This window comes from Salvelinus sp. IW2-2015, linkage group LG20 (genome assembly GCF_002910315.2).
Source record: "Salvelinus sp. IW2-2015 linkage group LG20, ASM291031v2, whole genome shotgun sequence".
NCBI classification, from domain to species: Eukaryota; Metazoa; Chordata; class Actinopteri; order Salmoniformes; family Salmonidae; genus Salvelinus; species Salvelinus sp. IW2-2015.
The window spans coordinates 48,276,726-48,303,798 of NC_036860.1; the positions used below are offsets into that span (position 1 = coordinate 48,276,726).

Genomic DNA, 27,073 nt, shown 5'->3' on the forward strand with positions numbered 1-27,073 from the left:
TGCCAGCTGTGGGCAGGATTGAAACAACCCAACCTTAATTTACGTTGTGATGCAGTCACAACCGACTTTATCACCAAAATGATCCTATTTACACATTGTAGGACATTTTGACAGAAAAAAAATGTTTGACTCATACTGTAGATGCCACACCCGGTTTTCTAAATGAGAAGTTGTTTTTTAGGGGTAGTTTCTCTTTGACGGTTGGCTCTTGCATAGGCACCAATGTGAGGGAGTTATTTTACACTGGCCTGGTTTTTTAAATCCGGGCTCGTCATGTCATCGGGCGAAAGCGGGGAGGGAGGAGCACCTTTCTTTAATCAAACAGTAATCTGCACAAGTTGGTCATGTTGTCAACAAGCATGCTGCATCGTCCAGAATCTCTTTTCCATTAAATAAATGTGAGAATTTAAGCTAGTTTTCATTGGGAAGACAGTGTTTTTATTTWAAAAAATGTATCCTATTTACTACATATGCTTAATTACTTTTGTTTTGAGACTACTTTGCTGTCGGACAGAGCAGGCACCTGGATCACACCCAGGAGGCAGCCCGGTTCCAAATCAAATGCAATCAAATTTCAGATGATGCAAAACACACCTACACAGGCGTGATTAATCAAACCCCCTCATTAGCAGCTGGGTCTGGCCTGCTTAGCTAATTGACTGTATATGAACCAGAAAAAAAAGGAGCAAGTGAGATGTTTCGCTTCGTCTCCCGCCTCTGGTATTATCCCGGCCAGGGCACAAAAAAATCCTGATTCCACTAATCACCTCACCTCCTTACACCAAACCAATTAGCTGATCAGCTAAGGTCCTGCCCTGACTGCTGATTGGTCACATGAAGTGGTTGTGAGAGTAATGGCATTGTGGCATCTGTCTGTTTGGAGGCTATTTTCTAGAGCTTGGCAGAAGCCCCACCTGACTCCTATGGAGAGAAGCTGATAGAGAGGACATCAGGGCTGAGTGAGGACAGCTTGGTGGGCACATAGTAAGATATGAGAACGGAACATAGTGTGTTTCACTCTACAAGTGTGTATATAATGAAAAATATAGATTTTCATAAATGTTAGAGGTTAAGATACTGTTTCTACTGTTGAGCCCCTGTGCCCCCCTCCCTTTATATTCACATACACTACTGTTAAGAGCACCAAGCCCACACATTTAGATATGTCTCGAGGTGAGTTAAAACAGATTGCTGTATATTGCCACATCATACTGTAGCCTGTGTATTATTATTATTAGTAGTAGTAGTAGTGACAAATAGGAGAGGAACCTTTTTATCTTTTTTTTTTATTTTATTTTTTACAACTGACTTCTTTAACTGTCCTCACACCGATGGCTCTGATCATGCCTCAACGCCAGAAGAGGCAGATTATGGTGGCCCGGAGGGACCAAGGAAACTAGAGGCCTAAGAAGATGACCCCTATCACTGTCTGTTGTGTACTGTTCACACTGGGGATATTGGCCGTGGGCGCTTACTTCAGTATTTCTCCTCTCCATCTCATGTCTCCAAAAACTTTAACTACAGTTAAAGTCTGGAGTTTCTCTAAATCGTATTCCTGTTGTAATGTCGCCTGTAGAATTGCACCTTCAGATTCTCTTTTCCCCTTTCATCCTCTCTACCCTTCTCCATTCTATATCTTCCACTCGTCTCCTCCAGTCTGGCATCTTGTCGACAGCAAGTTCTTCTTCTGCTCCCAGTCATTGAAGTTCATCAACGGCGTGTGATGGGAAAGCAGACTGTGCTGGTAAAGAGGCTGAGCTCACCTGTGTCCAGCCAAACAGCCAATGCCACCTTCCCAAGCAAAACCAACAGCACCCACTCCACTGTCTGTTTTACCTTCTCTCTATCATCATCCTCTCATCTCACCATACCTCTCTCTGCCTCTACTTTCTCTTAAAGGGACAATCTGCAGTTGCTACATACATTTTTGGACTTATAAATGAATGAGATATATATAAATATATACCCATTGATTCTTGAAGAATGTAATTTATCAATGCCTCGTAAACTGAGTTTAACTGTTGTACCCCATCCGAACATAATATACTTTGGCTTAAAACAAGCTTAATCTTTGTCAACAAAGTAAATATACACAAACATATAGTCCTAACATGGTTCAAAATACAATTTTGATATCATGGAGGTCACCCCATCTCTCAGCTTTTTACTGAAACGGGTGGGGAATTGGCTTTATTGTTTCAACTGCCGATTGCCTCTAACTCATCCTCTTTCTCTGCTCAGTGTGGTTGGTGGAGGGCAAAGTGGACGCGTTTCAGGTAAAGCTGCTCCACCGTTACACACAGGCCTACAAAATGTCTACCTTTAGTAAGTTTGCTAGACTATCACACTGGCAATGTAGTCATACTTTGCATTTATCTATCTTCTAATGCCATTTATTTTGCTCTCACTCCCTCTTTCTCTCCCAGGGTGACAGGAACACAAGGGGACTCCCACTGTCTGGTTTTGGCAGCTGGTGGGGGTGGTGAGCTGGGGGGTGGGCTGTGCCCCCCGGGGCACCCTGGGGTTTACTGCAGAGTATGTGATGGTTAACAGATACCTCATTGTGTTGCATTCCCACTTTTACAGGTGTCGTTGAAATTCCTTACCTGATATGATTTGGTTCTCCTTTTTTTTCAGAAGTACTACTGAAAATCCAGTTTCTCTCAGCGGTAACTACTGTAAACTGACTGGTATTCTCTCTCAATGAGCGCTGATTGGTTCTGGAAAACATTCACACAGTCAAAGGACATACACATTGCACTGACTCACAATACTGACCTGTAAAGTTTCTTTGTATTCTTATTTTATATTGTCTTAGAGATGTAAGTACTGTATGAGTTATGTATTTAATTAAAAATATATATTTTATGGTTGATTGATAACGACTTGTCCAATTTTGACATGCAAAAAAAAGACAACGTACTGTTGTATTCAAAAGTTTATTGGATTCTTGTGGCTTTTTATAATAAATAACATTTGAGCGGATATGCATGATGGAGAGATTACATGGGAGGCATCATTTGAGGGAATGGGAGAAATATGGCTGTACATTCATATTAGTTGGAAGAGGAATGTGGGACTAAGGGGTCAGTAATGTCTGGGTACATTATAGATTCAAACATTCTGTTGTCTTAAGTGCAATAATGGACGAGGTCACTATTTCCGCTACTACAACTTGGCACAACAAAGTGTTCTCAGAATTTCCAAACCACAAAGATTGAACTTTTGCTTCACCTATCCAGTTTTCAGTACAGTTGTCAAAATAAAGGGAACAAGGAAGACAGTTGGTACTAGGTCATCCAGAACTGTGTAAGGGCATTTCAACAGAACACGTGAGTCACTTTCACAGTTCGGCTTTGTTTAGAGGTTATACATGTAACATTTCCACCTGCAACTAGTGCCAAATGTCAATTACATACCAGTAGTAGCAAAGGAATAGATATCACAAGAATAAAATCTATTTTTTAGAATGCTGCGTGACGCTGCAAATTAGTTGTGTACAACTTCCTGTATTACGATTGGTTCTCGTTTGTGAGGTTGACAACAATAGCAAGAACATTAGCAGTACAAAACTTCTTCGTCCTTGTAACAATCTTTTTCGGATTGTGATAAGGTAAGCTGTACTATGTCATTTTTAAGCATTTGTAAGCAGTCTCCTTAAAAAAAACATGATGCAATTTGATTTATTGCTTAAATCTTACATGTTGCTCCTTTAAATTACACTGTATATTGCATAGCTCCATAGGTTCTAACATTCAGGAACCTTTGAAGGTCTTTTCACACATCACAACAGACCTAAACTATACATGAGAGAAGACACCACTATGTGCCTTCCAAACATTGACAAAAGGGCCACATACTGTAGTAACAGAAAAAAGAGGCTAGCTTCCCAGAGTGAGAAGGGGAAGCTTATACATCAGTGCATTACAGGCAAAATAAGTATTCAAATCTGAGCAGCAAGGTCTGCACTATGTACTTCATCTTTGTACTTAATTGATTGGCCAGAATCTCTTTACAGGTGATTTCACAGGTCTGAACCAGACAGTCTCCGTTTAAAAACAATGAAAACTAGCAGTGCTGCAGACCTCAAGGACTGAATAACCTTGCACTATAAGCCTATGTTCCTCATCTACCCTGGATCAACTCCATTTCCCATATGCCACTTTGATTACTGTTGCTCTTGTCATTTTTATTGCTTACATTATCACAGTAAAAGGAACTCAAAATGGTTTATTGGAATCCTGCAATAGCTACAGTATAGTCATGTTGCTGTGATGTCAGGCCAGCTTTGCGAAAGCAAATCCCATTGAGGGAACTGCAGCAGCCTGTCCTACAGTGCGTGGATGTCTTCCTCTCCGTAGTGGTGTTTGTGTTTGCATAGTATCACTGTTATCTTAGGAGAGTATGAATCAGCCAGGGATTCAGTGCCACAAGCTCAAAGCCATGTCCAACCAGAGATAGTACATGTACTACTGTCGATGGCCTAACCATGGTGTCGGTCTGTTCTCATCTAAGATAGCAAAGGTCATTCATTCAACTTTACCCTCATGTTAAATATACATTTAGGTTCATTCGCTCACTGCTCCACCGATACAACACATCTCTGTTTACACACATGTCTAGCACAGCCGAGGAATATACATATCTAAGGTAAAGTGCCCAAAATATCCTCCTGCTATTGCTACAAGCCAGTGCATTTATTTGAAGGGCTATGCTATGGGAACAGCAACACCAGGGGTTGTCCACATTAGAAACAGGTTCAGCAAGTGATTGAGGGAGGTATATTTGTTATGTTTATACAATGACAGATTCAGCAAGTTCCTGGACAATGGACATAGACGTGAACTTCTTCCCTGAACATGGTTTTCCCTCAATTCTGTCACACACTGGAAGTATCTTCAAAACAAGACATTCAGTGTGTTAAAAACGCCACTATTGTATCTTGACAGTGTAGTTCACTAGCAATGGGTTTCCATAGTAACTTAGGAACCAAATGACATTCCATTCCTGATCAGATATGGGTTTCTCAGGGTTATCCCAGTCCATTCCTGATCAGACGTGGGTTTCTCAGGGTTATCCCAGTCCATTCCTGATCAGATGTGGGTTTCTCAGGGTTATCCCAGTCCATTCCTGATCAGACGTGGGTTTCTCAGGGTTATCCCAGTTTGGCAAAATAAATGGGTTGAATATGGGATATTAGTTATGTCTCTATTCTACACTGTCCAGTAAAGATCTGTTCCAGTCTTTCACTCTACCTGCAACTTAACTGCTGCCCCATGCATCTCTTTATGGTGTAGTTAGTGGAGGTATCCGTAATGACTGTAGCTGATCGATATCTGTTTTTTGCAGATGGTGAATTTGTGTTGAATCATGAGCCATGAATGAACCATCATAAATTCTGCTGGGTACTTATTGCAGTGTGTAAAAACATGAATGTGTGTGAATGTGCTCTGTACAGCAAAGAGAGATCCATTTGTAAATGACTTACTATAAGAAATGTGGTGGATATTTCTGTTGGGGGGGGGGGTTAATGTTCATGCCAGAAGACCCACTTTACCAAATAGTGTGCATAGCCTTGGCACACTGGATGTAGCAGGGGTTGGCATGATATGAGGAGATTTAGATCCAGGTTCAAAGCAGACAGAACTTACCACATTACATGTGGTTAAATCTTGGATTCCGGAAAGGAACACAAGAGAGAGTACATGTCTATTGTCAAGCATTGTGTCTCTAAATCTGCCCTGGGGTTTCACATGCTTATAAATGCATTAAAAAGGTTATTTGTCTTAAAAGCAGCATTATTAGAGGTTCATTTTTTCTACGGGGTTGGTTTCAAGGGATTGTCTATAATTTCATTCATCAGCTTGCAGTAATATTCGCTTGCGTTTTTCTGCATTTGGTAAATGGTTTTGCAGTATTTAGTCTTCCTATCAGCAGAGGAAGATAGAAGCGCTAACAGGCACCAGTGCTTTATATCAAGCAAAGAAAGTGTATTAAGTTCTGAACTGGATCCTTTCTCACGTCTCACCACAGTATCACCCTTTTAAAGACCTTTGTTTCTAAATATTATAAAATAGGCTTAATGAATCACTTTTGGATAGGCAGAGTTAATATCATTGTATTCTATCTAAACAACACTAAACTATGTGAATCAGAGCATTACTGAATAAGCTGAATCTGAAGTGGAAGAATGTCACTGGAGATTGAATTAGACTGTGTGTTTCCACAAAACACAATATTTGAATTTGTAGACAGTTTCAGTTAAGCCCAGGGTAATGCGGTTGGTGAAGAGAGGAGCAGGATCCAGCACAGTTTAAACAACATTATTACATCGCGTTATTCCCTGTCTCAAGCGTATATTCAATGAATCTCTTTTTTTTAATTATCATATGAAAAACAGTCCTAGGTTTAAGATTTTCTTTTAAACAATATATCAACTTGAACATATGGGGGTGGTTTCCCGGACACAGCCTAAGCTTATTGGACTAACAAACACTTTCAATGAAGAATCTCCATCAGACGTGCTTCTCAGTCCAAAAAACCTGCCCAAGAAACCTGCCCATGGAGTCACATGAGTGCGTACACATGTTTGTGCATATAAATATATGCATAGATATAACTGTATATTTATATATGGTTGTACATACATGCAAGTACTCTCATTTCTTCTTTGGTGTCGTTGGTTTCGAAGTTTTGGATCCTGAGACATTGTTTGTTTCATCTGCTGAGGAAGATTGTACAAGGCACTCGATCTTTCTGTGGACGAGAGGAGCAGAGGAGAGAGGAGGGTTAGAAGAGACACCTGCGTTTTCTACGTATTTGACATTGTAGCCCAACATTATTAATGCTTTACTACAGTTTGGAGGCAAGATGTGCTAAAGGTGTTCCTCTGTGTGGATGGCCAGTTGGCTACTTTCTGTGGCCCTATCTGTCTTACTCACTTCTTCTCCTCGATTTTGAAGAGAACGAAGAGGATGAAGTTCTTCACCAGCATGAAAGTCATCAGCAGGGCGATGGCTCCGCCCACTGCAGAAGCAATTATGATGGTGAGAGTGTTGTCCACCACTCGTACTGCCGAGAAGGAACCAGGGAGAGGAGAAGGTAGAGGCTGATCAGACAAACAGTACCTACCTACAGTGCATCGTCTACAGCACAACACATCTAGACGTTGTGGTCCATATAGTATCCGCCCTGCCCATTGGCAGCACCAGAGGACCTACAGTATATGATCTGCCTGCAGTAAAGCAAAGAGAACGCTAGTTAATACTCACACTCGTCCACCACGACAAGGGTAAAGATAGCGCTGTGGTTCTTGCCCTTCTCTTTGGGGTTGCGTCCGAAGCAGGTGTACTGGCCCTCGTCCTCAAAGGTGATGTTCCAAAGCAGGATGGAGATGTTGTTGTGATCACCGGTGCCGATAAAATCCACCCGCTCCCGGTAGATACTCACTGGATGGGGATCCATCCCGTCTAACGGAATCACAGACTCACACACCTGAGAGGACCAGGCAGTCGACAATCATCTGACACTCACAATATCTGACCACAACTCCAATCAAAACACTCACATTAGAGATATCACTTACTGATGCAGAAAAATCATTGGGTCTTCACCACAAATTAGAACACTTGAAAATATGATCTCCCCACACTGACTTTGAATATCCCTGCCGCTATCAGTGTGAGATCTGAGCTGACATAAATGACAGTAGTTGTTGTGTGGCTGCTGTTGCTGCAGTGGGCCAGGGCAGCTCTGACCCACCTTCTGCATAGTGCCGTTGTCGTTGTACTGCCAGTTGAAGTAGAGGTTTTTGATGCCGATACAGCTGGCGTAGGTGCAGGGTAGAATCACAGTACTGCCGTTCAACGCCTCCAGGAACGGGACCTTCCCTGTGGACATCTCCAGGCCCTGAGCAGACCACACACCTGGGAGGGAGGGGGCAGGGGAACATTTAAAAGGTAGTACACAATACTACTAACAAATACAGAAAGGAAAAAGACAACACACACCTGAGTGAGAAATGAAAGTACACAGTCTACTCATGTGGTTTCAACATTTCAATGGATACTGTTTCCAGAATTAAATCCTTCCCGAAATATCATCTATTTTACTTAACAAGTGCATAACTTGCCAGCTCGTCTCTTTTACAATCCTGTCAAATTGTGCTGCACTTTGTGTGAGAGAGAGATGTACTCATCCCTGGCCCATTCACAGGTTACTATAGCTCATCCATTGACATACTGTAGAGCTGTCAAAGAATGATTGACTGATGTCTATTGTAATCCTCTCTACCCCTATCCCTTCTTAACTGATCCTGCCAACTATCACGGATTTGAAGACTACGGGCTCTATTCAACCTGTATCGCTGAAAGAAATTTAAAAGTACATTTCCTATTGAGCCGACATCTGCAGCGTTTACCGTGAATGCAGTCTCCGCTAACGAGGGAACATTYCCTTTAAATTTCAATCACGCTGTAACACTGAATAGCAATACGGATTAAATAGAGCCCTATGTCTGACCTAAACTGAGGGTCAATATCATATCTGGTTCTGATGTCTTCCCTTTGACCTTAACCCAGATAGTTACTGACAGAAGGATAGGAACAGCAAAATATATGAACGATTACCCATTTTACTAATGAAACATACACTTAGTTTTTTTCAATCGCTAACATGCATTGGTCAAAACTGAAATCACATTGTCAAAACTCTTCACAGTCAGTGAAACAGAAGTGTATGTGGACCAAACTGTGAATCATTTTTCATTGCTTTCACACAAAATGCATTCAATGACCACATTCTCCGAAATCAATTAACTCTTTTCTCAATCATACTCCACGACCTGCAAAACTATATATTTGCAGCATGTTTTCAAATGCTAACACACTGTTTCTAAAACTGTTAAAAACACATTCAAAACAGAATGATGGCAAATGTCATGCATTTCTGCAGTAACTAGATTGAAACATATAGAACATCTCCGCAGAATATTTAATCATTCCAAACACAGCTGATTGCAATTTCAGCTGAAAGTCTACCCAAGTGTCCTGTTTTTGGTCTCATTACCAAAACAGACAAAAGAGGACGGCTTCGGAATGATTTAGTTTGGAAACATGGCTCAAGGTAGACAGGTTGGTGGGGAAAGAAGAGTGGCAGGGAGTGGGAGAATGTGTAGAGGACAAAGGAGAGGAAGACCAAGAGCGGTGGTCTCTGATGAGATAAGGGCCACAATTATTGATCATGTTGTTGTAAACCATGGTCTCTCTTTGAGAGAGGCCGGTTTAAGGGTGCTGTCAAGCCCTGATCTGTTTCACCTGTCCTTGTGCTTGTCTCCACCCCTTCCAGGTGTCGCCCATCTTCCCCACTTATCCTCTGGGTATTTATACCTGTGTTTTCTGTCTGTGCCAGTGCGTCTTGTTTGTCAAGTCAACCAGCGGTTTTGTGTCTCAGTGCCTGCTTTACCCAGTCTCTCTTTTTCTCACCCTCCTGGTTTTGACCCTTGCCTAGCCTGACTCTGAGCCTGCCTGCCTGAGCATGCCTGCCGTCCTGTACCTTTGCTCCACCTATGGATTATTGACCCCTGCCTGCCTTGACCTGTCGTTTGCCTGCCCATGTTACAGTAAACATTGTTACTTCACACAGACTGCACTTGGGTCTTACCTTGATACCTGATAGTACAAACTGACCCAGCAGACTTGGACCAGCTCCACAATGCCATCTCCTCCCAAGGAGCCACAATTGGTAGGCATGAGGAGTTGCTTCGCGGTCTGATGGAAAGGTTCCAGGACGTGGCCTAACGTCACGACCTAGCCTTGCGAGAGCAATTCCATGGGTTGCCCACTAGGCAGCCTACCACGARGGTAACCTCCCAGACCCTCTGTAGCCCGGCTGGTAGCAGCGCCGTCACCCTGGTTTCCCGGGAGCCCCGCTTACATCCCCCAGAGCGCTACGATGGAGACTCCAGAATCTGCCGGGCCTTTCTCTCCCAGTGTTCCCTCATTTTCGAGCTGCAGCCTTCTTCGTTCCCCTCGAAGATAGCGTACATTATTACGCTGATGTCCAGGAGGTCACTCGCCTGGGCCACGGCAGTGTTGAAACAAGAATCTGCCGTCTGCCTCAGTCTGGAGGTATACGTGGCGGGGGGAGAAAAGTTTGAGGCTCCGGAGTCCGGGAGAGAGGCTGCCAGGAAGTTACTCCAGCATCGGCAGGACACCCTCAGTGTGACAGACTATGCGGTGGAGTTCCACACTCACTCAGGGATCCCAACTTGCAGCTGATGAACTCTGGAAGTACCCGGCGTCTACGTCGGAGAGGATCCACGCTTACCCGAGTCCCTCCAAGAGCCTCCGGAGACTGCCGATTCACCTCTTCCCGAGCCGATGCAGCTCGGCAGGGCTGTCCCCAGCCGAACGCATACGCAGACTTGGGACCAGAGTTGTCTGTATTGTGGTACTGCCGGTCATTTTGTGGATACCTGTTCCTTCAAGAGATCTAGCTCATTCGTTGGATTGAGTACACTGGTGGGTCTTAAAGATAATTGTTCTTCTCCCCTTACTCGCCCCCCTCTCCATGCCACCCTGCTGTGGGGTGACCAGTCCAAGTCTCTCCAGGAACTCATCGACTTGGGGGCCGATGTGAGTCTCATGGACGTTACCCTAGCATCCGAGCTGGGCATCCCCACTCAACCCCTCCATTCCTATGGGTGTTAGAGTGCTGGACGTGCGATCTATAGGCCAGGTCACCCACCAGACCACCCCCGTCAACCTACGAGTGTCGGGGAACCACAGCGAGACGATCAAATTCCTTCTGGTTGAGTCTCCGCAGGTTCCCGTGGTATTGGGATTCTCTTGGCTCCAACGACACAATCCCTCCATTGACTGAGCTACTGGTGCCATCGTGGGCTGGTGTCCGTCCTGCCACACTCATTGCCTGAAGTCAGCTCTGCCTGCCCTGGGATGTCTTCCTGGGGGCTTGGAAATTGCCCCGGACCGCTCCGCAGATTACCAGAACCTCCAGGAGGGGTTCAGTAAGGCCACTTCGCTTCTGCAGCACCGACCGGTATCCAAGAAAGTCAAGCCTGAGGCGCTGGCACGTCGCTATATTTCCGCGGCTACACCCCCAGATGCCAAGACCTTTCCCCCCACTCCAAGATCATTAGCCACTCTGCTGTTCGTCCTCTGTAAGCCCCGTACCCTCTGTATTTTTCCCACCATTTGTGTCTAGAGTCGAAACCTTGTCTGACTGCCACTTGTCCTCTGTTGCGCCTTCTTCACCACGCTGTCTGTGTCGGGGGATCATTTCAGTTTGTCCGTGATGTGTACGCTGAGGAACTTAAAACTTTCCACCTTCTCCACTACTGTCCCGTCGATGTGGATAGGAGGGTGCTCCCTCTGCTGTTTCCTGAAGTCCACGATCATCTCGTTTTGTTGACGTTGAGTGCAAGGTTATTTTCCTGACACCACACTTCGAGGGCCCTCACCTCCTCCCTGTAGGGGTTCTCGTCGTTGTTGGTAATCAAGCCTACCACTGTAGTGTCGTCTGCAAACTTGATGATTGAGTTGGAGGCGTGCATGGCCACGCAGTCATGGGTGAACAGGGAGTACAGGAGAGGGCTGAGAACGCCCCCTTGTGTTGAGGATCAGCAGGGTGGAGATGTTTCCTTCCCTCACCACCTGGGGGCGGCCCGTCAGCAAGTCCAGGACCCAGTTGCACAGGGCGGGGTCGAGACCCAGGGTCTCGAGCTTAATGGTGAGTTTGGAGGGTACTATGGTGTTAAATGCTGAGCTGTAGTCGATGAACAGCATTCTTACATAGGTATTCCTCTTGTCCAGATGGGTTAGGGCAGTGTGATTGCGATTGCGTCGTCTGTGGACCTATTGGGGCGGTAAGCAAATTGGAGTGGGTCTCAGGTAGGGTGGAGGTGATATGATCGTTAACTAGTCTCTCAAAGCACTTCATGATGACGGAAGTGAGTGCTACGGGGCTTTTTTGAACAGGAATAATGGTGGCCCTCTTGAAGCATGTGGGAACAGCGGATAGGGATTGATTGAATATGCCCGTAAACACACCAGCCAGCTGGTCTGCGCATGCTCTGAGGACGTGGCTAGGGATGCCGTCTGGGCCGCCAGCCCTGCGATGGTTCGATGGCACTGTATTGTCCTCAAAGCGAGCAAAGAAGTTTAGTTTGTCTGGGAGCAAGACATCGGTGTCCGTGACGGGGCTGGTTTTCTTTTTGTTATCCGTGATTGACTGTAAACCCTGCCACATACTTCTCACGTCTGAGCCGTTGAATTGCAATTTTACTTTGTCTCTATACTGGCGCTTAGCTTGTTTGATTGCCTTGCGGAGGGAATAGCTACACTGTTTGTATTCGGTCATGTTTCCGGTCGCCTTGCCATGATTAAAAGCAGTGGTTCGCGCTTTCAGTTTTGCGCGAATGCTGCCATCAATCCAGGGTTTCTGGTTGGGGAAGGTTTTAATAGTCACCGTGGGTACAACATCACCGATGCACTTGCTGATAAACTCGCTCACCAAATCAGCGTATACATCAATGTTGTCTGAGGCTATCTGGAACATATCCCAGTCCATGTGATCGAAGCAATCTTGACGCGTGGAATCAGATTGGTCGGACCAGCGTTGAACAGACCTGAGCACGGGCTTTTCCTGTTTTAGTTTCTGTCTATAGGCTGGGAGCAACAAAATGGAGTCGTGGTCAGATTTGCCAAAGGGAGGGCTTTGTGTGCGTCGCGAAGTTAGAGTAGCAATGATCCAGAATTTTTGCCAGCCTGGGTCGCGCATTCGATATGCTGATAAAATTTATGGAGCCTTGTTTTCAGATTAGCCTTGTTAAAATCCCCAGCTACAATAAATGCAGCCTCAGGATATGTGGTTTCCAGTTTACATAGAGTCCAATGAAGTTCTTTCAGGGCCGTCGAGGTGTCTGCTTGGAGGGGATATACACGGCTGTGATTATAATCGAAGAGAATTCTCTTGGTAGATAATGCAGTCGGCATTTGATTGTAAGGAATTCTAGGTCAGGTGAACAAAAGGACTTGAGTTCCTGTATGTTGTTATGATCACACCACGACTCGTTAATCATAAGGCATACACCCCCGCCCTTCTTACCAGAGAGATGTTTGTTTCTGTTGGCGCGATGCGTGAAGAAACCAGGTGGCTGTACCGACTAACGTATCCTGAGTGAGCCATGTTTCCGTGAAACAGAATGTTACAATCTCTGTCTCTCTGGGAGGCAACCCTTGCTCGAATTTCATCTACCTTGTTGTCAAGAGACTGGACATTGGTGAGTAGTATACTTGGGAGCAGTGAGCGATGTGCCCGTCTACGGAGCCTGACCAGAAGACCGCTCCGTCTGCACCATTGTTTTGGGTCACCTACTGGGATCCGATCCATTGTCCTTGGTAGTGGTCCAAACAGAGGATCCGCTTCGGGAAAGTCATATTCCTGGTCATAAGGTTGGTAAATTGACGTTGCTCTTATATCCAATAGTTCCTCCCGGCTGTATGTTATAAGACTTAAGATTTCCTGGGGTAACAATGTAAGAAATTATACATAAAAAAAAACAATACTGCATAGTTTCCTAAGAACGCGAAGTGAGGCGACCATCTCTGTCGGCGCCATCAGTCTGCACTCCTGCTTTTCCCAGTCTCTCTTTTTCTCGCCCTCCTGGTTTTGACCCTTGACTGTCCTGATTGAGCCTGCCTGCCTGACCACTCTGCCTGCCTCTGACCCTGAGCCTGCCTGCCGATCTGTATCTTTGCTCTACCTCTGGATTACTGAACTCTGCCTGAGCATGCCTGCCATCCTGTACCTTTGCTCCTACTCTGGATTATCGTCCCCTGCCTGCCTTGACCTGTCGTTTGCCTGCCCCTGTTACAATAAACATTGTTATTTCACACAGTCTGCACTTGGGTCTTACCTTGATACCTGATCTGCAGCGTTCAATAGTACGAATTTTCCAGCAAAACAGCAGGTGAGATGTGCATCCTTCTATGATAATTGAACTACATATTACAGTACAATACAGTATTTTTACATGTACTGACATTTTGAAATATGCTGATTGTTGTGTTTTTCAGTTGGATCCAAAGGTTGCCTCCCACAGGAGGGAGAGGCAGAATATTATCAGATGAGCAGGAAATTGCCATTGTTGACATGGTAATTGGCAACGATGCAATAAAACTGCGGGAAATTCGGGACAGAGTGCTGGCAGACAATATCACTTTTAGGAATGTGAATACGGTCAGCACAACGACAATTGCAAGAGTCCTAGAGAAACATAAAATAAGGATGAAGCAGTTGTACACTGTACCCTTTCAGAGAAATGGTGAACATGTGAAAGAACTGTGGTATCAATATGTCCAGGTAAGATGTCTGTTCAATAACCAAAGAGGGTACATACACAGCTATGCATAATGTAAAGTACTGTAATACTGTGGATTTACTGTATTTTAGAGAGTAATGGAGATGGAAGTCAGGCAAACTTCACAGACATTCTTCGTTGTGGATGAAGCTGGATTCAACCTGGCAAAAACGTGCTGCAGAGGAATGAAATTTGATTGTACAGATCAACCGTGGATGTCCCAGGCCCGAGAGGAGCTAACATCACAATGTTGCTGTTACACAAACCACTCATTGGCCCCTACTATACAGAGAGGCTCGTTTCTTTTCTGGATGACCTGCATAATTGACTTGTGGCAGCGGAGGAAAGAAGGGCAAGAAACTCCCCTACCTTTGTTGTTGTGTGGGATAATGTGGCATTCCACCAAACTGCTGCAGTCACAGACTGGTTTGCTGCACATCCCAGGATGTCAGTACTATTCCTGCCTCCATACTCTCCCTTCCTAAACCCCATAGAGGAGTTTCTCTGCGTGGAGGTGGAAGGTTTATGACCACCATTCACATGACCAGATGTCCTTACTGGAGGCCATGAACGCAGGGTGTGGAGACACTTCTCCTGAAGACTGCCAGGGTGTGGAGACACTTCTCCTGAAGACTGCCAGGGTGTGGAGACACTTCTCCTGAAGACTGCCAGGGTTAGATTAGACATTCCAGAAGATACTTTCCAAGATCGCCAGAGAAGACACAAAATGTGATGTTGATGAGAACTTGTGGCCAAATGCAGGAGAGAAGGAGAACTAAAACCCTCACAGTACTGTACAATGAGGGATTCTACTATACATGTTTTTATTATTATTGCAGCCCTGGAATTTCAGGAATGTTTTGTTTCAATTTAAGTAAATGACTATATGCAAAGATATAGAAAAAATAAAGGCTATTGACGCAAATTGCGGCATTTCTGATTCATTCTTGTTACATATACTTTAGTATAGTCAAAGTGAAAAGGTGTTATTGTAATGAAATATTGATTTATGTGAAATAATTCAAAGAAAAGTTAATTTATGTAATGCTCCCTGTTAGTGTGTTTAAGGTCAGTGTGTTATGAGTGACAACGTTGCTTTCTGAGTGAGAATTGTTGCCAGTTATGGTCGAACTAGCTTATTTTTTTGCATGTACAGTATAAAGTGTTTTGGAGGTGAGATTAACTGTTTGGCCAAGATTCATGTTGGTAATGCAGACTAGAGTTTTGAAGTGGCTTCAGTATTGACCGACGCTTCTTAGCAAATGAGAAACTGCACGCTTAACTATTGTACAGAGAATGTGCATATTGCAATAAGACAGGACAAGTGTATATACACTTCCGTACTTTCATTTGCATACACATCCGCCACAAACGTATGCACACACTTAGGTCTGCAGTAATCTTATGGCACAGACCCCCAGTCTAGCGGTAGTGAGAGGGAGGGTGAAAGAAGGGGAAAGAAGGATGGGACAGGGGGGGAAAAAAGAGCTATTCCTACATATAGATGTAGGATCTTCATTTGATCACCCTGTTGCAGGAGAACTCAAGTTTCAATGTTACAGTGATGTTTTTCTTGCAAGCTCTAAATCCAACAATGTAATACTAAAAATAACATAAGCAGGAAATGTTTAACTTGTGAGGTTTAAAAAAGGTGTCTACAGTGTGTAATTTCCCCTTTGAAATAAAAGTATCAACCCCTACAAAAATGGCAATTTATTATCCACATCATTTACATTTCCTGTTGCTGCAGCAAACTTGCTCAAATTAAGATCCTACATCTGTATGTACAGTTTGTGTGTTTGGGATGTTGTGAGGCCATTAAACTCAGTAATTAGCTAATTAGTTCGGGCTCATCTCCCCTTTAAGGGAATCCAAATAACGCAGGTCCCACCACCTCTTTAACACAATCCAGATAATGCCGACACCAACACTTCTCAAGTGGACCTAAAGATGATGGATGGTTAGTCTGGTTACATGCCATCACTGGGACTATACAGTAATGCTGCTCACATACTTTCCACCTCTGCCCAGTCTGTCCTCTCCTCAAATTCACTAAACAATAGTATTAACMGTCCTGGCTGTCCCTTTCTATCCCATTTTCTCTTGCTCTGTTTGTCCCTCTACAGCCCCCATTCCTAAATATTTTTCCCCCCTCTCTGTTTTTACATCACACCTCAGCTGTGTGACACATCAATAACCAACTCAAGGTCAGGTTTAGACAAGCAGTTTGGGATAATACATGGCTGTAAACTCCAGGGAGCGCTGCACAGGGAGCAAAATTACTCTTTCACTCCGATTCCTTCCCTCTTTTTCTCTTTCTCTCACACACACACACACACTGTCCCAATGCAGCACAGTGATGCTGCAGAAACTCACACACATCTCAGATTGTTCTGAAATTGTTTCTGTTGTTAGATTAGCATTTTTGCAACATTGTTTTGTTGACATGGGGAATCCAAAGAAATGTCCAAAAGCTACCTCCCACAACCCACGCCAATCCCACCCAAACAAAAAGAATACAGTATCAGTTCTCTATGCCTGACAAATAGGATGGCGCTGCAGTATTGAGAATTGTTTCTTCATCCTCTGTAATCTATTCCCAATTAATTTTATGTATTTGAAGCTGTTAGGTTTACGTCCCATCCTACATCCTGATATTACTAGGTTTAGATTAGATTTAGTTTGCCTCCCGAGTGGCGCAGCGGTCTAAGGCACTGCATCGTAGTGCTTGAGGCATCACTACAGACCCGGATTCGATCCCAGGTTATGTCAACCGGCCGTGACCGGGAGTTCCATAGGCGGCGCACAATTGGCCCAGCTTCGTCCGGGTTAGGGGAGGATTTGCCCAGGTGGGCTTTACTTGGCTCATCACGCTCTAGAAACCGCTTGTGTGGCAGGAGTTGCAGGCTGACTTCGATCATCAGTTTAACAGTGTTTCCTCCGAAACATTTGTGTGGCTGGCTTCCAGGTGAAGGTGGCGGGTGTTAAGAAGCGAGGTTTAGCGGATCATGTTTTGGAGGACGCATGATTCAACATTTGCCTTTCCCGAGCGCGTTGGGGAGTTGTAGCGAATAGACAAGATCGCAAATTGGGGAGAAAAAGCAGGTAAAATACAAAAATAATAATAATAACATTAGAGTTTGTTTAGTAGTGACATGTACAGGGAAGCAGATGCTCCGGGCTCCAACAGTGCAGGTACATAGAAACAAATATATATAACTGAAGCATGCTGACGCCTTTACAGGATAAGGACACTAATATGTAATTTGGGTGAACTATACCTTTAACATTGAGGGTGGGGGGAACAGCACCATCTAGTGGTTAGAACCTGGTAATATCAAGATGTACACTACCATTCAAAAGTTTGGGGTCACTTAGAAATGTCATTGTTTTTGAAAAAGCAAATGTTTGTCTATTAAAATAACATAAAATTGAGCAGAAATACAGTGTAGACATTTTTTATGTTGTAAATGACTATTGTAGCTGGAAACGGCTGGCAGCTTCATTAAATAGTACCCACAAAACACCAGTCTCAACGTCAAGAGCGAAGAGGAAACTCCGGGATGATGGCCTTCTAGGCAGAGTTCCTCTGTCCAGTGTCTGTGTCCTTATGCCCATCTTAATCTTTTCTTTTTTATTGGCCAGTCTGAAATATGGCTTTTTCTTTAAAACTCTGCCTAAACTCTGCCCAGCAACCCGGAGTCGCCTCTTCACTGTTGACTTTGAGACTGGTGTTTTGCGGGTACTATTTAATGAAGCTGCCAGTTGAGGACTTGTGAGGCATCTGTTTCTCAAACTAGACACTCTAATGTACTTGTCCTCTTGCTCAGTTGTGCACTGTGGCCTCGCACTCCTCTTTCTATTCTGGTTAGAGCCAGTTTGCGCTGTTCTGTGAAGGCAGTAGTACACAGCGTTGTACAAGATCTTCAGTTTCTTGGCAATTTCTCGCATGGAATAGCCTTCATTTCTCAGAACAAGAATAGACTGACGAGTTTCAGAAGAAAGATCTTTGTTTCTGGCCATTTTGAGCCTGTAATCGAACCCACAAATGCTGATGCTCCAGATACTCAACTAGTCTAAAGAAGGCCAGTTGTATTGCTTCTTTAAAATCAGCACAACAGTTTTCAGCTAACATAATTGCAAAAGGGTTTTCTAATGATCAATTAGCCTTTTAAAATAATACATTTGGAGTAGCTAACACAAAGTGCCATTGGAACATAGGAGTGATGGTTGCTGATAATGGGCCTCTGTACGCCTATGTAGATATTCCATTAAAAATCTGTTGTTTCCAGCTACAATAGTCATTTACAACATTAACAATGTCTACACTGTATTTCTGATCAATTTTATGTTATTTTAATGGACAAAATAAAACTTGCTTTTCTTTCAAAAACAATAACATTTCTAAGTGACCCCAAACTTTTCAATGGTAGTGTGGGTTGGAACATAAACCTACTGTAACTTCAATGTCTAATTTCTCTGAAGGAGGAGAACACATTGAGAACACATTGCCTAGGATGAAGAAACAATACTCAGAGCTGCAGCTCCATACTACTTGTCAGACAGAGAAATTATTACTGTATACTCATTGTTAGGGTGGGATTGGTGTGGGGGGTCCGTGGCTGGCTTTTGACAATATCTTTGGATTCCTCATGTTTTACTCATTGTTAGAGTAATGTTAGGTACTATATTTATTTAATATTATATGAATCCTATACATTTAAATGGCCAATTTGGATGCAATCAATTAGCTTAAATTCTCAGAGTTCAAATGATTTTTCATTAAAATAATGTAGCAGGAATGCTAATCTTATTCGTTTCTAACTACAGAAATTATTTCAGAATAATCAAAGATAGTGGGTGTCATGACTTGCTGAAATGAAATGGAACGACCCACAGGGCAGATGCACCTCTCTCTCTCTCTCTCTCTCTCTGTCTCTCTCCACTTTTCATTTCTTTCACTGTTATTTGGTCCGCTCTCATTTTTCCTCACTCGTTGTCTTTCTCTGTAACTCTGCATTGTGATTCTGCATCTGGTTTTCAACTAGATACCACAGCCACAAAATCAGATTCCACAGTTTAGTCAAAATTGGCTACAAAAATTTGCTTTTTGGTCTTAATTTAAAGTTATGGTAAGGTTGAAAATCAGATTTTAAGAAGATAAATTGTAGAAGGAGTTTAGTCATAATTATGACTTTGTGGCTGTGGAAATTAGTGACAACCCTGCATCTGTGTCTATATATTTTCTCTGCTGTTTGGTGACCATTGATATATAGCTGTAACTGAAGATAGTGCAGGTTCTTCAGGATATGGCCATTAACTTGAATGGAAAAATAACAAGGTAAGAGACAAATCCAGTGAGGTTGAGATAATCCAGCAAAGACTCAGCCTCATACCAAATCCCAATCAGAGCCAAACCAGGACATCACACCCCAGGACACTTCACATGGTGATTGTCCCAGAAAAATAAAGGCACCCTGACCCTAGACCCTCCTATGGATTCTGTCAGAAGCAGTCTCCACTGGGTTGCTTATGTAATTACTTTGTTTCCAAACTGTCATTTGTGAGGCTCTCCCTTGTGCTAGGCTTCTAACTGGAACAGTGATGCTCTACTTTCTAACCTACATGTGTCTCTTTCAAGAACAATTCTATCACGAAACCTCATAGACCTACCTGTACAACTATATCATCCATAGTACCAGAACTGAGCACACATCATGAACTCTATCAACATTTTAGACAAAAATGTTGATAGACTAAGAAAATCCTCTAAACTATGAGCCTACAGCATTTCCTAAATCACCCAGCAATCGTGTGGATATTAAATAGTTTAATTGCAGACACCGAGGCATAATTTGGCTGGAGGGGAGGGACGGAGTGGACTTGTCTTGCAGTCCTGTTGGCTCAGAGCGTGAGAACCTCAGAGCATGAACCTGAACCTGACTGAGCCTGGCTGACAGCTCCTAGTCTGTCTAGCTGTTAATGATATGACCACAATATTTCACARAGCAGATGCTGCTGTCTTGATGCCATCCCTCACTTCATCTCAGACCAGTCCCCATTACCCCACTGCACTTCCACTGATACCAGCCAACTGCATTATTACTCTATTAACCTGGGCCTACAGAGGAGCTTCTCATCACACTGAAATGTTGTTAACRGGAATAAAATTGACTCAGAGTTAAAAGCTAAAGAAAATTCAATACAGTAACTCAATGTTGCACAAAAGCTCTTGCTTTTGTGTTTACTGTAAATATAAAATAAAATGTGTTAAATTGGTAATGTCTGATATCAATAAAGTACTTACGGTGCATTCAGAAAGTATTCAGACCCCTTGACTTTTTCCACATTTTGTTACCCTTACAGCCTTATTCTAAAATGGTTTAAATCGTTTTTTCCCTCATCTACCTACACATAATACCCCATAATGACAAAGTAAAAACWGTTTTTTTAGAATGTTTTACAAACGTATAAGAAATAAAAAACATTTACATAAGTATTCAGACTCTTTACTCAGTACTTTGTTGAAGCACCTTTGGCAGCGATTACAGCCTCGAGTCTTCTTGGGTATGAAGCTACAAGCTTGCCACACCTGTATTTGGGGAGTTTCTCCCATTCTTCTCTGCAGATCCTCTCAAGCTCTGTCAGGTTGGATGGGGAGCTTTGCTGCACAGCTATTTTCAAGTACCTCCAGAGATGTTCGATCAGGTTCAAGTCCGGGCTCTGGCTGGGCCACTCAAGGACATTCAGAGACTTGTCCCGAAGCCACTCCTGTTTTGTCTTGGCTGTGTGGTTAGGGTTGTTGTCCTGTTAGAAGGTGAACCTTCACCCCAGTCCGAGGTCCTGAGCYCTCTGGAGCAGGTTTTCATCAAGGATCTCTGTACTTTGCTCTGTTCATCTTTCGCTTGATTCCAGTCCCTGCCACTGAAAAACATCCTCACAACATGATGCTGCCACCACCATGCTTCACAGTAGGGATGTGTCGACACAATCCTGTCGTGGAGCTCTACGGACAATTCCTTCAACCTCATGGCTTGGTTTTTGCTCTGACATGCATTGTCAACTGTGGGACCTTATATAGACAGGTGTGTGCCTTTCCAAATCATGTCCAATCAATTTAATTTACCACAGGCGGACTCCAATCAAGTTGTAGACACATCTCAAGGATGATCAATGGAAACAGAATGCACCGGAGCTCAATTTCGAGTCTCATAGCAAAGGGTCTGAATACTTATGTAAATAAGGTATTTCTGTTTTTTATTTGTAATACATTTGCACACAAAAAAAAACTGTTTCCGCATTGTCATTATGGGTTATTGTGTGTAGATGGATGAAGAAAAATATGTATTTAACCCATTTTAGAATAAGGCTGTAACGTTACAAAATGTGGAAAAAGTCAAGGGGTCTGAATACTTCCCGAATGCACTATATATTATTTTAGTCCTTTTAATTCTTATGAATACTATTGCTTTGATAGAATGCTTGTGCAATTGGCTGCCACTGATAGGTCCTGCATAATAATACTCTGGATGACGTATTTAGTGACAAACCTCTGAACTCGGATTCAGGTTGTGAAACAGAGGGATGTTATGTACACTGAGATGATAAAATCCCCATTCTATATGGTGACGTATGATTAGTTATCCATCGAACATACTTCAGCATGCAAACTGACAGCAGTTTCTAGCCACCACAGAAATTAAACTATAAAATTTCACCAATCAATCCACACAATGAAAAGCCAACCTCCACAATGTTGCCTACCATTCTGAAGTGAGAGCAAGATTTGAACTGTAATGAGTCCATTCTATGGAACTGGAGAATCTGCAAAATTACATCCGATCGCAAATGCAGTAAATGTTTCATAGCACACTACAGGGCAGTTGGGGTTGCGGAATTGGGGAAATTGCTAAAACTTTACTCAACAGAAAGAGAGAGAGGACAACCTGGGAGTGAGAGGTGCAGAGAGAGAAGGATTGGATGAAAGAGAAGTGATATATGACTGAGACAGAAAGTCTTACTGAGCAGTAAAGTGATGATCAGGCTGGTCCGGGGCCAGGTGGTGTGTGAGGACAACAGATACTTGGACCTGGGCTCCTCAGGCCCACTCCCCTGAACCTCCATGGCACTCCGATCCCGTCCAAAACACCCCCTGCTGTGGGATCCAGCCCAGGGTCCGTTGGGCTGGAGTTATCCCCTCAGAAACTGGTCAGGTCTGTGTAAACCTGAATCCCCCTGGTCTGGTTGTTTGTTGTGCCTGGGCGACTGATCTGGTTCCAACCGAGGCACCACGTCCCACTGTGTTGTTATCCAGTCCTGGTAGCGGTGCGTCTGCCTGCCAGCCCCGACACTCCTATCATAAAGACTGTAGGTTAGACAGAGGGCGAGCAGGAGGGGAGAAATAGGACATGTGGGGGGGGGGGGGGGTAAGGCAAGGAGGGTACAGCTTAATACCAACTCATGACGAACTAAGGAGTTCAGATAGTCTATAATCCTTTCGGTTAAGAGAGCACTCCTAAACCTGCTGAGAAAGCCGTCAGACTCGTTGAGGAATTAAGAGATAGAGAGAAGATAAGGGAGAGAGAGACAGACGAGCGAGGGAAGAGAGGAGAGAGAGAGAGGAGAGAGAGAGGAGAAAGAAAAAGAGAGAGAGTAAAGGGGATGTGTGGCAGCCGTGAGCAAGTACTGCGCACCGTTACTCTTCCTGTGGCTGTATTCTGAGAAGCGGACAGGCACGCTGACTACACCGCACAGCTGAGTCAGAGACACACGGGCAGAGCAAGAGGAGCTGAGCCAGGGGAGGAATCACTGGCACAGCCAGTCAGGGTGCAGTCAAGGAGATTCCACCAGCCAGCGATTTCTCTGCAGAGAAAGGCACGATCAGTCCCGCCAGAGAGAGAGAGAGAGAGAGAGAGAGAGAGAGAGAGAGAGAGAGAGAGAGAGAGAGAGAGAGAGAGAGAGAGAGAGAGAGAGAGAGAGAGAGAGAGAGAGAAGAGAGAGGTCCGGTCAGTTTTCTAGAGTATAAGGGAGAGAGAGAGAGGAGAGAGAGAGAGAGAGAGAGAGAGAGAGAGAGAGAGAGAGAGATGAGAGAGAGAGAGAGGAGAAGAGAAAGGAAGGGAGCAGAGAGAGAGAGGCGAGAGAGCGAGAGAGAGAGAAGAGAAAGAAGAGAGAGAGGAGGGGGAGAGAGTGAGAGAAGAGAGCGAAGAGAGAACAAGATAGAGAATGGACAGGAGAGTGCTGCTGCAGTAACCCTGGTGGCTGGTGGCTGCTGGTTCGGACGGTCTTCTCTTTCTTCCTGGATAGCAGAGCCCAGTTTCTTCTTTCCTTTGCCTGCAAGCCTGCCCCTCTGGCTTGCTCTCAACTTTCCCTGCACTCTCTCTCTTGGCTAGTGCCTGCCTGTCCCCTCTCTCTTTTCTCTCCTCCCCCCACCCTCTCCTCTCTTTCTTAGCCTTCTCCTTCCTCTTTACCCCACCCTCCCTGTCTGTCTGTCTGCCTCCCTCTCTCTCTCCCCCCTCCCCTCTCCTGACTGTGAATGCAGACGCAGGCACTTTTGCCATAGTGCTTGTGGAGATCAGAGAAAGTTCTGCAGTGCAGGTTGGAGGGGGTTCTGTAACAGAGCGCCAGGGACACGCCAGCCTCTACGCACTACCTTGTATTTATAAACATCCTGGATGTAGAAATAGATATGACATGTTCTAACATTGATATACGGTATGTGACAATGTCCTGGTAATAAAAAACTATACGTTCATCAATCACTCCCTTGAGTTACACTGCATAGCTTCAAAATCACAGAATTGAGAGTGAAGATGTTTGCTGTTAAACGTGAACATATTTTACTCCTGTTATATCTGACGTCTATACCTGAATAAATGAGGGTGTGTGTTTATCTGCAATGTGAATGTGACTTTGAGAGCTCTCCCGCTCTCTCCTCCCTCCCCATCTCTGTCTGTACTCATCCTTACACTATGACAGTTGAGTTTCCTCTGACTGCATTTCTCTCCCCTCCTCTTCCCTCCCTTCTCTCTCCTTCCCAGGTTTTCACATGATGATATGGATATGGTGTTGGTGGTGGGGTCTGGATTAGTTGCTGTCCCCAGCCCTGCCTGGCCAAACCAGGTCTAACGACAGTGTCATATTCCCGTACATCAGGATAATTAGCATCTATAACCATGAGTACACCATCTGGCAATCAAGGAGCCAGGGAGTATGTGTGAGGGATGGGATGTGTGCCTCAGAAGGTCAAACCGGTGAACATAGTGTCACTGCAGAGTTATGAGAACGTTACGCTAACGTAATATGGCTGGCAGTGCAAAGATGAGACGGTGTGAAAAAACATGGTGACCCCCCCAATATTCCTCTCATGTTGACACCCCTGACATCCTATGATAGATGTACCCAACACATGTCAATGAGAGAGGACCACTGGTGCCTGACTGAATGTACTTGGGAGTCATTATACTCTAGAAAACTGCTTGCCACTGCGTTCTCTAATTCGATCCTTCCTTTTATCACTGATTAGTCAGCAACTTGTAAAAGTAGAGGGATCACTACATTATTTTCATAAACATATTACAGAATACCATTACAGCTTTCAGACACCCCCCATTATGTGCTATTAGACTGTCAGGACTTGTTCATTTGTGGCAAACTAAAAATTAATCAATAAGATAATCTATTCTAAATGATTAAAACCTGAGAATAGCCCTTTATGGAATGAACAAGGTATCGATATTGAGATGTAGAGAGAGAGAGAGGCATTCTTACAACAGTGAGGAGGAATTAGATGATGAAGCAAAAAACAAAAACCAGGCCACCTGCGCCGGTCTACAGTTACAGTAGAAGAGAAGACACACAGCTAAAGATCAGAGAGAGCTATCCCCCCCCTCTCTTTTTTATACACATCCTTACTCTGTCTTTTTTCTATCTCATTCCTTTGCCTGCCCTCTCTCTCTCCCATTATGTTCCTGCACTTTTTGGATTGCAGTGTGGGGAGTCAGTACAAGTCTGGACCTCACAGCTCAAGTCTGGACCTCACAGCTCATGTCAGGAATCAGGAGTGGACCTACAGGTCTCTACTCTTCTACTTCAGCTGCTCGGCTCAATTGGACCTTTATTATTGTAATTATTAGCTAACTGGATGGGTACCTGACTGACCTTACTTTGAAAATAGTGACTGGACTTTCAAAGTAGGCAACTGCAGGTAATGGCCAGTAAAGCATATTTCTGCTTCTGTTGCAATTTAGTTGCATTGTGATCTATTATTCATTAGGAATGTTATTTCATGCGTCATGAACTATTTATGGAAAGTCTTTAGGAGGGGGTGTGGAGAACTTTTCATTAGCCATCTACACATTTCCCTTTCAGATAAAATATATTAGACACATGAGGTACTGTATGTATTTGTTTTTTGCCTTTCATCTGTCAGATAAGTACTTTCTACTTTTGGTCTAAAACTTCTGCTAAGTGTATGTTCTGAAAATCTGTTGAAATAGGGAAGTTTTCAAGAAGTACTGGGACACTTATCAGTGTGTTGGGACTGGGACAAGTAGATGTGGTCTAAGGTGCAGTAGATAGAGCAGAGAGAGGTGTACTTTAACATTAACTTCATCCCAGTTAAAAGCCTGATCAATGCAATAGGAAGTGGAGTGAATTAAAGTGTCTGAGTGAGTGAGTGAGTGAGTGAGTGAGTGAGTGAGTGAGTGAGTGAGTGAGTGAGTGACTGAGTGAGAGTGTGTGTGTGAGAGTGAGTGAGTGTGTGTGTGTGAGTGAGTGAGTGAGTGTGTGTGTGTGTGTGTGAGTGTGTGTGTGTGTGTTCTGCTGTCCGGTCTCCTCCCCAGAGAATAACTGCAGCAGTGCTGGGAACGCTTCCAGAACTGAGGGTGGGAAAAAAACGATTTTACTGCAGAAAGAGAAGGGTGTTGCAGATCTCAGCCTGGGTCTACAGTCATCAGATATGCACACACTCACATGCACCACATGTATCACTCATACAGTATACATTCAACATACTTATATTCACAACCATGCAGCCTCAAGAGGCACCCTCAGTCTAAAACACTCACACCCTTGGATGAGTAGGTGTCCTCTGCCGTTACTGCAGCACGGCGTCTGCTCCAGAGGGAGGAGATGAGCACACACTGATTTACTGCAGCCAAAGAGCACGCACAAACACGTATACACTCACATACACACACACCCTCACGTATACACACGCACTATTATAAGCACATTCTAGATGCCTACTTACAAATACGAAGTATATCCCTTTGGGCTTAGGACATGCAACTGCAAACCAGGCATTCCATCTTGAGGACACACACACACATGAACAGCTGCACAAGCATAAACTTTAGCATAAGTACCGACAACGTTAGCATTACTAGCTAAGTACCTGCAACGTTAACARTAAAGTAAGGGTAAGCCATTAACAGACTGTGACAAGTATGATTCAAGACTCTCACAAGATGAATGCATGACCTAAAGTGTTGCAACAGATCACTGATTCCCTCCTTCCTCCCACTTTTCCTCTCTCTGTCTCTCGCTCCCTCTTCCTCTCTTTGCCCTTTACTCAAGGTCAAGGTCACTGACTAGAATAAATATTCAAAGAATTGTGTCTCATTTGCTTCGACTTTATAAATTATTTAGTTCTCAACAAAAAAACACAAGAACCTACACTTAGTGTAACTCACA

At 44.0% G+C, this 27,073-nt stretch overlaps 1 protein-coding gene across 1 annotated transcript; it reads right to left on the bottom strand.

Annotated features, from left to right (window-relative positions):
* Positions 1–2,923: 2,923 nt before the first annotated feature.
* On the bottom strand, positions 2,924–22,736 carry LOC111980534 (sodium channel regulatory subunit beta-4). Its single transcript, XM_024011314.2, has 5 exons — positions 22,402–22,736; positions 7,762–7,925; positions 7,272–7,494; positions 6,942–7,071; positions 2,924–6,756 (listed from the first exon to the last, which is right to left on the bottom strand). The coding sequence occupies exons 1-5, from the start codon at positions 22,502–22,504 to the stop codon at positions 6,660–6,662; spliced, it is 717 nt and encodes a 238-aa protein (XP_023867082.1). The 5' UTR covers positions 22,505–22,736; the 3' UTR covers positions 2,924–6,659.
* Between the last annotated feature and the right edge of the window lie 4,337 nt (positions 22,737–27,073).

Coding starts and splice junctions, on each gene's coding strand:
- LOC111980534 (XM_024011314.2), bottom strand. CDS start 22,504: ATGGAGGTTCAGGGGAGTGGGCCTGAGGAGCCCAGGTCCAAGTATCTG. Junction 7,926..22,401: donor GATCATCACTTTACTGCTCA/GTAAGACTTTCT, acceptor CCTCCCTCCCAG/GTGTGTGGTCTGCTCAGGGC. Junction 6,757..6,941: donor TTCAAAATCGAGGAGAAGAA/GTGAGTAAGACA, acceptor TCTCGTCCACAG/AAAGATCGAGTGCCTTGTAC.